The sequence below is a fragment of the Chionomys nivalis genome, chromosome 11 (assembly GCF_950005125.1).
Source record: "Chionomys nivalis chromosome 11, mChiNiv1.1, whole genome shotgun sequence".
In the NCBI taxonomy this organism is placed as follows: domain Eukaryota; kingdom Metazoa; phylum Chordata; class Mammalia; order Rodentia; family Cricetidae; genus Chionomys; species Chionomys nivalis.
Genome location: NC_080096.1, coordinates 5,872,125 through 5,885,576, shown reverse-complemented (window position 1 = coordinate 5,885,576; position 13,452 = coordinate 5,872,125). Strand labels below are relative to the sequence as shown.

General features: G+C 41.3%; 1 protein-coding gene across 10 annotated transcripts in view; it reads left to right on the top strand.

The window, feature by feature from the left end:
• The window catches only part of Rere (arginine-glutamic acid dipeptide repeats), a 372,816-nt gene that overhangs the window by 134,244 nt on the left and 225,120 nt on the right, over nucleotides 1-13,452 (top strand). For all 10 annotated transcript variants that reach the window (XM_057783759.1, XM_057783758.1, XM_057783750.1 and 7 more), the window contains exon 3: nucleotides 12,129-12,199. In XM_057783759.1, coding sequence (XP_057639742.1) covers nucleotides 12,129-12,199 — 71 coding nt within the window. The remainder of the gene's footprint in view (nucleotides 1-12,128; nucleotides 12,200-13,452) is intronic.

Genomic DNA, 13,452 nt, shown 5'->3' with positions numbered 1-13,452 from the left:
CTTGGAAGGATGGAAGAGTAGACTCCCCTTTCCAAGACTCTCTTCCCAGAAATGATTACAGTATATATGATAATGATTACAGTATATATGGCCTTTGAACTCTTCTGTAGCTGAGGACGACTGAATTTCTGAGCCTCCTCTGCGTCCTGAGTGTTGGGATTACTGGCGTGTCTCACCACGTTAGGTTTTATGTGGTGCTGGGGATCATACTCAGGGCTTTATACCTGGGAGACAAGTGCTCTACCAGCTGAGCTACATTACTGTTTTTATTCATCCCATTTTTCAGCCCTTACAGGAAGAGTGTAATTGTCCTCAAGGCTATGGATTCTGTTTGTTACTGACTTCTTATTCAGTTTTAATGTTTACTTTCATTGTATTTTATGTACATTGGTGTTTTGCCTGCATCTGTGTCTGTGTGGGGGTGTTGTATCCCCTGGAACAGGAGTTACAGTTGTGAGCTGCCGTGTGGGTGTTGGAAATCGAACCTGGGTCCTCTGGAAGAGCAGGCAGTGCTCTCAACTACAGACTTCCCAGTAACCACACAGAGACTTAGTATTAATTTTAAATCCTTTCCTGGAAGTTTAGGCTTGTAACTAAATAGCTCTTACAACTTAACCTATATTTTTTTATCTCCATTCTGCCACTTAGTAGTACCCTTTTTTAGCCCAGCATGTTCATCGCTTGCTTCTTTTATATCTCCTCATGACCCCTTGATTTTGCCCTTCTTCTTCCCAATGGTCTCTGCCCCGAAAATCCTGTCTTGCTATTGGCCAGTCAGATTTTTATTAACAATGTGAGCAACACAACATACAGGAGGACTATTCCACAGCACTGAGCCATCTCTCCAGCTCCTAATGTCCCCCCCCCCCTTTTTTTTGGCAGGGCCTCACACTGTACTCCAGGCTGGCCTGGAATTCACTAGATAGCATAGGCTAGCCTCGAACTCACAGTAATTTTCTGCCTCTGCCTTGAGTATTGGTATTAGAGGTGTGAGACAGCACAAATGTTCAGGGCATTAAAAATGTAATCTTTTTAAAAAATATTTATTTATTTATTTATTATGTATACAATATTCTATTGGTGTGTATGTCTGCAGGCCAGAAGAGGGCACCAGACTTTATCAAAGATGGTTGTGAGCTACTATGTGGTTGCTGGGAATTGAACTCAGGACCTTTGGAAGAGCAGGCAATGCTCTTAACCACTGAGCCATCTCTCCAGTCCTAAAAATGTAATCTTAATAAGACTTGCCTGTTACCTGCTTTAAAGCTTTGTTTAAAATGGAGACATCTTAAATTTTTCTCTTAATTCAGATTTATTCTGTTTTAGCAGATGTTCAAAACATGGCTTTTCCGAGGTTCAGATTACAAAAAGAACATGCTAAAGCAAAGCTCTCATTAAGTGTCGTATTGGCCCAGAGCAGCTGCACGCCTTCATTGAAGAGTGTTGAATATAGTTTTGGCAAGGAGAGGAGGCTTCAAGAACATTCAGTGACTCAAACAGTAAATGAAATCTCCAATCTCTTAGGATTCAAGAGCATTTAAATATTTCATTACTTTGGCTTTTCTCAAATTCTGCTAATTTAGATTTTCTGTAAAGATTTATTTATTTATTCCATATACAATGATATATAATATCTATGACTGCATGCCAGAAGCGGGCACTGGATCTCATTAAAGATGGTTCTAAGCCATCATGTGGTTGCTGGGAATTGAACTCAGGACCTCTGGAAGAGCAGCCAGTGCTCTTAACCACTAAGCCATCTCTCCAGCACCGCTAATTTAGATTATTAAAGTGTCACGTAGATAACAGATTAGCATATAAGCTAGCCCCTGCTGTCTTATAATTTAGCCTGAGTATGTTGTGGATGTTATAGAACTAAGTTACTGCATGTGACATCCCAAGGACACTGAGAATGCAAGTTGTTTATGTGTAATATTTTCTTCATATACTTCAGAATACTTGAAATCCACGGTGGGCAGAAGATACTCATTGGAAACCTGAGGTCTCAGTATTTGTTCAGTTATATAAAAATGACTAATTTTTAAACTACTCTTAAATGCCTGTATATAGTACCTGGCTCAGAAAGAAAAACAGAAACAACAAAACCACACCACAACTATATAGGTGGAAACAGCATTGCTGTAAGGGAACAAGAGAGAGGTTTAGAGTTGGGGGAGAGATGTCATTGCTCTTGGAAGTTAATATAAATTATAGCAAATGATTAAGGTGGAAGTCCACTGCAAGTATAGTGGGCTTTAGAGAATGAATGATTTCAGTGTCAGCTATCAATAGCACCTTTATAATCAGATCATAAAATAAGAGTACATACAGTCTTTGTGTATGATGTTAACAAAGTTTTTGTTTTTAAGAAGTATGATAAAGGAGGATATAAGGATAGGCAAAATTCTTACTTTCCACCCACATTTTCTGGGTGAGAAATTCAGTTGTTTTAATAAAGCATCATGTTAGCTATGGGCTTTCAGTAGACTGTCACAGCCTGAAGGTGGGTAGAGCAGATTGTAGTCTTGCATCCTGGAATTTGGTCAGGTTTGTGTGGTAGGAAGGCTAGACACCTCTGTTGGGATCAGCAGCAGGAACACTGGTCTATGAGGGCAGAGCTGATAGTGCAGCTGCTGAGATTCCAGCCAGCCCAGGGAAAATATCTGTGCTTATCTTTTGTTCCTATTTTTTTTTTCTTTTTCCTTCTTTTTGAGAGACAGTTTCTTTGAACATAACCCTGGCTGATAGGAACTTTCTCTGTAGACCAGTCTCAGTCTCACAGAGATCTGCCTGCCTCTTGGGTACTGGGGTTGAAAGTGTGTGCCACCACGCCTCTGCCTTTTTGTGAACTACACTTCATCATTCTCTGATCCTGGTGGGCAGCAAATCCTGGATGTTGATCTGATACATTTCTTTCACACAGATGTGAGGATGCTTAGGAGAAAGACCAATCTCAAGAAAGGGCCTTGAGCTGGGTGGTGGTAGTGTATGCCTTTAATTCGCAGAACTCAGAGGCAGAGACAGGAGGATTTTTGTGAGTTAGAGGCAAGCCTGGTCTACAGAGTGAGTTCTAGGATATCTAGGGCTGTTACACAGAGAACCCTATCTCAAAAAACCAAAGAAATGGAAAAGAAAGAAAGGAAGAAAGAAAAGGCACTTGTGGTTATCTGAGCCAAGTGTTTTATTTCTGTCTCTAAATTTATATGACATACTCTGCTTCCAATCAATTTCATCTAATCTTGGCATGTGATTAATTGAAATGTGTAAGAACATTACCCAGTAGTAGACAAAAGGATAGGCAGAAAAATTTCACTTTCAATTTTGCTAGCTTCAAACAGTGTAATGATAGTGTCTGTCTGTCTGTTCTGACAGCATGATTTCTATTTCCCTGCCTTTGATTTATAGACAATTTAAGGTTATGGAATGTTAGAGGCAAATATTAAATTGAATGGAATATTTTATTTATTTATTGTATAAGGAACTACGATGTAGGTGCTTAAAAAGTACAAAAGAGGGGTAAGAGTGATGACTAAGTGGTTTTTTTGTTTTTTGTTTTTTTTTAAATTTTTTGAGACAGGTTTTCTCCATAGCTTTTGGTGCCTGTCCTGGAACTAGCTCTTGTAGACCAGGCTGGCCTCGAACTCACAGAGATCCACCTGCCTCTGCCTCCCGAGTGCTGGGATTAAAGGCGTGCGCCACCACCGCTGGGCAGACTAAGTGGTTAAGAGCATTATCTGCTCTTCCAGAGGACCCAGATTCAATTTCCAGCACCCACATGGTAGCTCACAACTGTCTAACTGCAGCTCCAGGGATCTGACACTGTCACACAGAAATACATGCAAGCAAAACATCAATGCACATAAAAATAAATGAATCATTTTAAAAATAAATCATTTAAAATAGTATAAAAGAATAATTGGTATGGGAAATTTTGTAGTTTGATTTTTTTTTTGAACTATGAAACAGTTGCTTTTACAAAATTGGGAACTGCAGATTACAATTAACTGTCATTAATTCTGTTGAATAGAAATATGTTTCATTTGCTGTACAATCATGAGGCAGGCTTGAATGAGTATAAATAGATGAAATCTAAATTGTACTGACACTCCATTAAATAGTAGCAGAAAACCTGGAAAGAAAATGGATTTACTCTGATACTGGCTTATAATAAAATCATTTGCTAAATAAGATAGTGCTGGCACTGAGTTCCCCTGTGTATTTCCAGGGAGCACTACAAAATTGCTTTGAAGCACTTTGTGCAAGGCTGGGGTTCCCCTGGCGTTGCTTTGTGGAGAGCAGCTAGCAGCCTCGCTTGAAATCTGCCTTGCAGAGTGACACCTGCCGATCAGCAAAGCAGTTTGTTGTCAGCTGTGTAGGGAGAGAAGAGTCCTCTTACAGGCCTGCCTGTCACTGATCATCTTCCTGTGAACTCTGGTCATAGCACTACTGCACTGGTTCCTAAGTGGACATGATTTTACTTGGTTCCACCTTTGTGTGTATGTGTATTTGTGTGTGTTGGGGATGAATCCTAGAATCTGGTATGTTCTAGACAAACATTCTGTGACTGAGCTCTGTATTCAGCAACCCCCTCTCTGGTTCCACTATGCTTCATACTGGTTTCAAAGTTGTGATCTCCTGTCTCAACTTCCCAAGTTATCGGATTATAAACATGTGCCCCCACACCCAGCCTAGTTCACTTTCAGTCCTTGAGTTTAAGATGTGTCAATGAGCCGGGTGGTGGCACACACCTTTAATCTCAGCACTTGGGAGGCAGAGGCAGGCGGATCTCTGTGAGTTCGAGACCAGCCTGGTCTACAAGAGCTAGTTCCAGGACAGGCTCCCAAACCACAGAGAAACCCTGTCTTGGGGGGGGGGGGGAGATGTGTCAATGTTTCTATTAGTAAATCAAACATGTCCAGCTTAATAGTCATTTTAATATCAGAATTTGACTTGTTTTATGTGTCTAGTAAGGCATTGGATATTAGGGACAGCTTTCGGGAATTGTTTCTCTCCTTCCATTTTGGGCTCTGGGCATTGAAGTTAATTCGCCAGGCTTACATGGGACGTGCTTGTACCTGCTGAGCCGTCTCACTGGCCCTGTAGAACAGATTTTTTTTTTTTCTGCCTTCAGTGTTTTGTTTTTGTATGAGCCATTGAACTGGAATAGGACAGTCAGGTACAGTGTACTGCAAGATGTGGGCATGGGTAGCCAGGGCCTCATGTGCTGTGACTCCTGCTTCTCTAGCTAAGTGGGCTGCTGGACCTGTGGTCCCTGCAGTGGTGCTGCAGATAGAACCCAGAGCTTCATGGACTCCTGCATGCCAGGCAGGTGTTCTACTGCTAAGCCCTCAGATTCATTCCCAATTTTAAAAATAAAATTTCTTTCTTAGATTAAATGTCTTTTCTAAATGATACAAATGCTATAAAATACAAAATACTCCAAAACAGTAATAGATTCTGAAAAATGACTTAACTGGAGTTTGGAAGTTGAATTGGTCAGAATCATTTTCATAGTAAGTGTTCATGACAGGTTGTAAGGAACATTTTCATAGTAAGTTATGGAGATGAGCGCTTACATTGCTCTTTGCTTTGGTAATGCAAGTGTTAAGTCATAGTTAATATTTAGGATGTCAGCATGGTATGCTTTCTACTGCTTTTCCTTGTTTTATCCAGTTTTACACCCAGTCAGTGTATGACTGATGTGGGATGGGGGCTGCAGCTATTCCAAAACACAGCAGTACTTCCTGAACTGAGTCGTAGCTGTCTAGGGCCAGCCTTTAAACATAGGGGCAGGGGGAGGGAGTGAGGGAGGGGACTATGTATGTGTTCGCTCGTATTTAGAGGCCAGAGGACAACTTTGGGTGCCACACCTCAGGCACTGTTCATTTTGTTTTTTTGAAATAGGGTTTCTCATTTGTCTTCAAGTAGGCTAGGTTGACTGAGACCCATTTTCAAGGTGCTGGATTACAAGAATGCTTCACTGTGCCTTGGTTTTTACAAGATAATTAAATTCTGGCCCTTGTGCTTGCCAGGCAAGCACTTTACCAACTGAGCTATCTCCCCAGCCCAGTCTTAGAGATATTGGTGTACTGGAAAATTTTCTGACAGCTACAAAAGAGACATCTCTAAATTTGAAAACAGTTTCTTTAGTTTGTTGTATTCTTCTTTGCCATTTCTTCCCACCATGCTATTCTGTGTTTAGATAAGAGCCCATGCAAGCTTTGTAGCATTACTTAGAACTGATAGACATTTCACCATATAGATTCAGTTATCATGAAGTTTGAAGAGAATGGAGCCAGATTTATTATGCATGGGGCATTTTTCTACTGAGTTTATACTTTTTAAGATAATGCCCTCAGATTTGGTAACAGTTGACAGAATCAAATCAAAAGCTAAGGGGCAGGGAGGGAAGGTGTTCTTTCTCCTTTTGAAGCTCTCCACTGTTCCCAGACATTGTTAGTATCTCTTGTCTAGCAAAAAGGTGATAGGCAGCCTGTCTCCACTTGCCATTTTGTGAAATAATGTTTCATCTTTCTTTTTAGTGTTCTGGGAGGGTCTCATGTGACTCCTGTCTTCATGTCTTCCTTTATTTGCTTCTCATAGACGCTCTGGGCGTCTGCTCTGCAGACTGCTGATCATGTTAAGGTGAGAGTGAATAGTGTGGCTGCCGTTGGCTGTGTTGAAGATGGTGATGGTAGAGATGAGACTGTTTGCTAGAGGCCCACAGTCTGCCAGTGCTTCTGGTATGGAATCCTGGCATCTGGATTTTAGTGTTGTTTCTAACAAGCCTAGCTCCAGGTTCAGGAGAGACATTGTCTCAAGGTGGAGCTCCTCTGGCATTCACACCACATATGTAGGCAGGCATGACTTTATACAGGTGCATATTACACACACACACACACACACACACACACACACACTCCACATTGGAATTGGCAGACCTTTGTATTAACTAGAGGGATACTTGTGGACTTAATTTTGCAACATTTTACCGACTAACAGTTACCTTGTTGGATGGTTTGAGTGTCAGGGATAGAGGAATAGCATGGAGGAGAAATGGAAGAACAGAGAAGTCTGAAGGTCAGCTTCCCATGTTCACTGCGGGGCTACCCAGCTGTGCCTCTGCAAATCTCTTTGTGAGAAAGGCTTTGTTCACATGGAAAGGGTTTCTTTTTGAAATTCTATTAGAGTGGCAGTGCTGTTCTTTGCAAGGGGACGAGAGAGCATTTCAAGGATTAATAGTGGAAACACAGTGATGGGGGAATTCTTTATGGGGCAGAGTGGTGGCTGAATATGGTCCACACATTGTGACTGCAGCTTTAATGCCAGGGCTCCCAGATCCGCTTACTAAATTAGGGGGTGAAGTAAGTGTCCACTCTGCTTGGGGGGGAAACTGTCAGGAAAAATGCTGATAGGTGCTTTGTGTTTCACGATGACAGACTGCCTGATGTGGCAGGCTATGATTTTTACCCTTGAGGAACTTGCTTCACTGCTCTATTTACATAAACCTGCTGATTTGCTGAGGGTTACAAAAAGCAGAGGCTTTTCTTTGCCTGGAGAATTTGCCTTCACATTTGGCTGGCTTCCTCCCTCCGCTCAGCGAGGGCTCTGTTTGCAGATGGCAGCATTGATTCTTAGACACAAAGCTATGTCGAGGTTATGAGAAACAGCCAGAAATATCCCTGTTCAGTATCATCTCCCAAATCATGGGTTTTGGTGCTCCTGTTCACAAGCATTTGAAGTGACACCATGCGCCGAGGCTCAGTGTTAAGAGTGTAAGACTCAGAACATATTCTGATCTCATTCTCAGACATCCTTGCTAAAATAAAGCATTGGTTATCACGTGTTGTGCAGAATAATTGAGGGTGATGGAAATAGCTTCATTCATTTTTTTCTGGCCATTTCAGGCATGCTGATTTTAATATTAAAACAATGTGTATTTGCTCCACAGCAACTGTGGACTCAATCTGGTAAACGTCTGCTTTCCTGTGGTGATTTTGAAAACGTGCATTGTGCGTTTAATGAACTGCTCTGTCTGCTCTGCCCTTTAAAGCTGCTGCTTCCAAAGAAGTGCTTTACTATTTAAAAACAAAAGGTGTCTGCAGTGAGCATTGTGTTGTCAGTCTGCAGATTATCAGTTCAGCTGACTAACATGAGCCTTATAACCAGCTTCAGATAAGCTGTGCAGCAGTAAGTTGCATGACAGTCTTGCCAAATCATTTTGACTTTAGAAGATTACTGGGCACACATTGCAGCTGCGCTGTGACATTGTTCTTAACTTTGGCGTTTCAAGTGAACTGCTTTGGAACTGGGAATGTCTAGCGTGGATAAGGCCCTAGGTTAGACCCCAAGGACTGCAGAAACAAACAGAGACAGATCTACAAATAAAATAAATGGTTTTATGCTAGCTATAAACATTTATATAAACCAGTTTAAATAAGCTGCTTGGTTAATGAGACCAGAGAGAAAATACTTCTAATGACTATTTGGCCTCAATTTAACCTCTTTTTGGGGGTGGGGCAAGGTGAGATAACCATAAGGGCAATAAAAGAAAAATTATTTCCTGTGAGACTTGAATTCCAAATTATTTCCTAGAGTGTATTTTCTTAAAACAGATCATCCTGTTTTGTAGGAAGAAAAAGTTAACTGGAGTAATGCTTCATATTTTATTTAAAACAATCATTAGCCAAAACTGATCAAGACAGTACATTTTCCCCTCCCTGCTTGATAAATTTGACACATCTTGAAAAAATATTTAGCGCGCATGACTCAAGATCTTCTCGATGATTTATTATTCTTATATCAAAGGAATCTGTTTTGTCACCTACTTTCATAGTGAGCTTATCTGCCCTTTCATACATGTTTAAAATTTTGATATTTTTGACACAACCATAGATTTTACAGGTACCAGCTTTGTATATTGAAATCATTATGTAAATTCACAGCTTGCAATCAGTTTAGATTGCCATGGTAATTGTTTAAATAAAAAGAGATAGCTTATATGTAGGGAAAAGGCATTAATAAGTAAGTGTGGTAATTCCACAGATCCCGGTTCCAGGTTCTTCCCTCAAGTGGTAGCTTTTCCCTCAGGCAGCTTTCTTTAGTCAGGTCCAGTCAGATAAGAAACAGGTGTCAGCAGCTGCCATTCGTCCCCAGTGCCTCTTCTCTTAGCACTGACACCTTGGTGTGTTTATAGAAGAACATTTTCTTAAGTTCAGGTGTATCAGAATGCAGGGTATTTTTCTCCTCCTCCTCCTCCTCCTCCTCCTCCTCCTCCTCCTCCTCCTCCTCCTCCTCCTCCTCCTCCTCCTCCTCCTCCTCCTCCTCCTCCTCCTCCTCCTCCTCCTCCTTTTTTTCCTTTTTGGTTTTTTCAAGACAGGGTTTCTCTGCAGCTTTTGGAGCCTGTCCTGGAACTAGCTCTTGTAGACCAGGCTGGCCTTGAACTCACAGAGATCTGTCTGCCTCTGCCTCCCGAGTGCTGGGATTAAAGGCGCGTGCCACCACTGCCCGGCTTCTTTCTCTAGAAAGCTTGAGGGTGGGCTGTGGGAGTTAGTTATTGAAACAGGATTTCATGTGGGGCTGACTAGTCTTGGACTCACTGTGTAGTCCATGACTGGCCTTGAACTCCTGATCTCCCCGCCCCCCATCTCTCTAGTGCTATAATGATGTGCACCACACTTGACAATGGAAGTTTATTAGTGTATGAGTTCATAGTAGTTTATCTTTCAGTGTGAGAGGGTTTATGTTAAAAGTGACTCTGTTAATTATAAAAAGATATACAAAGCCTCTCTCTGTTAAAACCATCAGACTGGTAGCCAGGCCTCATTTTCCACACCTGTTACTTAATTGAGGTTTGTCTGATTTCGAGCACACCTATGGCAGTCGTCCGTGGTGGACACGGGGATTGCTGTTGTACTATTTTCAGAGCTCTGGAGATGATGGCGATGTGGGCAATCTGACTGCCAAGTAATGGGACATACGGTAATGTGAATTGCTGGGATCATTTGAAGAAGGGAGCTGTTCTTATCCTTTTTTTGCAGAGGAGCCATGGGAATGTATTCCCTCTGCCTCCACCTTAGAATTAGTTGTAAGCTGTCAGAACATGTAGAATAAAGAAAGGGTGTGGCTGGCACAGACTGGACAGGGGAATTGGTATTTTATTTAGATGTAGCCTAGGGGAGGAGGTTTGGGGAACATTGAACTCTATCCACTAAAGAGGTGACGTGTCTTTTTAAGGCAGTGAACAAGTAGCTTAATATAAAGAAAGTATGGTTTTTCGTGGGGATAGGAAGAAGAAAGCACATGGACTGCTCTGTGCTCAGGCTAGTGAGTATGCAATTGCTAACTGGAGGTTTGGACTACTAGAGCTGTGTACAACAGGGCTACAACATGGAAATTAAGAATTTTGGGGCCATTCCAAAATTGTATTAAATTTAGACTAATTTTAAATTTTTTTCTTAATTTTAATTTTGAGACAGGCTTGTAATCCAAGCTGCTCTCCAACTTGTTAGTCTCTCTTGCTGAGCCCTAGGATTGCAGTGCTGTGAGCCATGCCACTGTGCCTGACTAGAGCTCCAGGTTTTTGTGTGGAGAGTTATCTTTCTTTTATTTTTTTTTTACTTTAATAATAAACAAGGGTTATGAAGAGAAATATTAGCCATGGTGTGAAGAGGTTCTCTAGCTTGTCATTTGAGATGATTAATGTGTTAGATGGATGATGCCTAAATGTAGAAGCAGTGTCAGTCATCATCTGGGACCCTGAAACAAGATGCACAGCTCAAGGCTAACTCATCCTTAATCGAGTTGGGTGCATGGCTTCATGGACTCATTGTCCACATCTGAGAAGTCAGGGGAATTCCGGTACCTTGATGGATTTGTATCTCTTCTCTTCCTGAAATGGCTTCTGGGTACAGTGACCCTCATGTTGTATAGAAAGTTTTCAGGAAGGATATAGATAGATGATAGATACATCTATTTGAGAGGCTGTCTTTGTGATCCAACCTGAAGTGTCTTTACTATTTTCTGAGTGGGACTTGAGTCCAAGTTGTGAGTCCTTTCTGTCTTGGCTTTAGTGAATGTGTAGATGAAGTAGGCTTTCTTCACATTGTCAGAGCTGGTTGTTGCTCCTGTGCACATTTTGCAGGGCTGGGAAGGTTGTGATGGGTGGCATTTGCATTGCCGGCCTTGCTCTCCTGCTTCCCAAATTCCATAGCTGGGAAACTCTTGCTTCTTGGTGTGTAATACCTCGACTTCCGTTCTGTTCTGTGGATAGTATTTTCCTAAAAACTCATCGCTTCTCTTAAAAAACTGGGTTTTACAGACAGTTTTAAAAAGCAGCCTTTTACACTTCAGCTGTGGACTGTGAATCAAAGTAATTGCCCAACCATGCCATATGAGATGTAACTCAGGGAAGTGGTCTGTTCTTTCTGAAAGAGGTCTATTAAAACAATAACTTGGTTTACTTCTTCCACCTTTGATTGGCTGCCTTGGTTTTCATTACAGCCCAAAACATATTTAACAATAAATTACCCAGAGGTGAGTAGATTAGTTTTCATTCTTCTTTATGATATAGGTGAAAAGTTTATTGTAGTAGCATGTTCAAGCTGGTCTTTCCAGATATCTACTTCCTCACAAAATATTTATTGAAAATGAAGTAGCGTATGGCAAAGCTGTTTCTGTTTGTGAAGACATAAGAATGTCTATCTAAAATAATTTTGATTTATCTTCAAGTGTATAAACTCCCTTTCACTGGACTCGAGTTACAGGCAAGTGCCACCATGCCTGTCTTGATGGATAATCTTTAGTAATTACTTTATCTAAATTTCCCTGTCTGGATATCGATAGTTTTTGTAGAGTTTCCTTTCCCTGAACAGAATCATTCAAACTTTTATTAAGTTTTTTAAATTATCCGAAGGATGTTCAGAAAAAACCTTCACCTTAATGTTATCTATAATTTAACATCACCCATAGGAAAGCTTTGTTTTTACTATTAAAAGGGGTTTGCTTTATTATTGATTTGTTTATATACATTTACCTAGATCTTTATGTATGCAGTGATCTATGGCCCCTGTATTTGGTTCTTTAAAGATAAATGCCAGCTTTTAAAAAAATTTCTTTTTCTTTTAAAGACTGTGTGTATATCGAGAGTCGGCGACCAAACACACCATATTTCATCTGCAGCATCCAAGACTTCAAACTGGTAAGCATTTCCCATGCTCTGCCTCTGCTGCCGTGTGTCCTCTCTAGCCCCACAGGCTGTCCATTGCTTTTGCAGTGTTCCTGGTGTGACCACCAGTGTGGGTCAGTGCTACCTGCCTGCAGGCTGTGTGCTGAAATACAGCAGTTGATGGTTTCATCAGCTTGGTTTGTCCATTGTGGCAATGCTCTTTTATTGTAAACAGTGTTTCTGAAATATTTACTGCTTTGGTGGCCTTTTTTTTTTTTTTTTTTATTTTGTAGTCTCTGAAATGGTTTCTTTGCGCTCAGTCATTCTTAAGAGCTTAAAGTTAAGTTTAGTGATTAATGAATAGTAAATGTAAACCAAAGACTAGTTTCTTGGGAGAGGCCGTGGTAGCGCACGCCTTTAATCCCAGCACTCGGGAGGCAGAGGCAGGCGGATCTCTGTGAGTTTGAGGCCGGCCTGGTCTGCAAGAGCTAGCTCCAGGACAGGCTCCAAAAACTACAGAGAAACCCTGTCTCGAAAAACAACGCCCCCCCACCCCCCCGAAAAAAAAAGAATTTTGCTATGATGGCAGGTATGGACTATATCCTGGCCAGTTTTAAGGGTGTCCTAGGAGCAGAAGTTGGGAGAAGGGAATTTGGCTAGGGAACAAAGTTGTCTGGATAGTGCTTCTGACAAAATCCTTGGTTTTAGGCCGTGATTCCCACATTTAGGGCTCAGAATAGGTCTGTGGATGCTTGTAAGGCAGGCACACTCAGGCCAGGTGTGATGACACACTTTTAGTTCCAGTGCTAAGAAGCAGAGGCAGGTGGATCTCCGGGAGTTCCAGACCAGCTCCAGGACTGTCTCTGCTACACAGAGAGCCCCTACCCTCCTTTCCTCCCCTCCTCCTGCTCTGTATTGTGTATGTGTTCACCTCGCACCCACATGTGCACCTGTTTTTCAAACATTGATATTTTATTTGATTTTTTTTCAAAGATAATCTTTTTTAAGAGCAACACAGTTAAACGACACTATTTTTTAAAGTCCTTTGCTTACACAACACTTGAAACAGAATCATTGTGAACCATCCAAAGCATTTTGATCTTAGAACGGGATCTTTTTCTTGAAGATTGTGAACCACAGCCTACAGTTGTTGTTATTGTTGCTGTTTTTAAGATTTATTTATTTTGTGTGCAGTGTCCTACCTGCAATGTCTGCCTGCAAGCTAAAAGAGGGCACCAGATTTCATTATAGATGCTTGTGAGCCACCATGTGGTTGCTGGGAATTG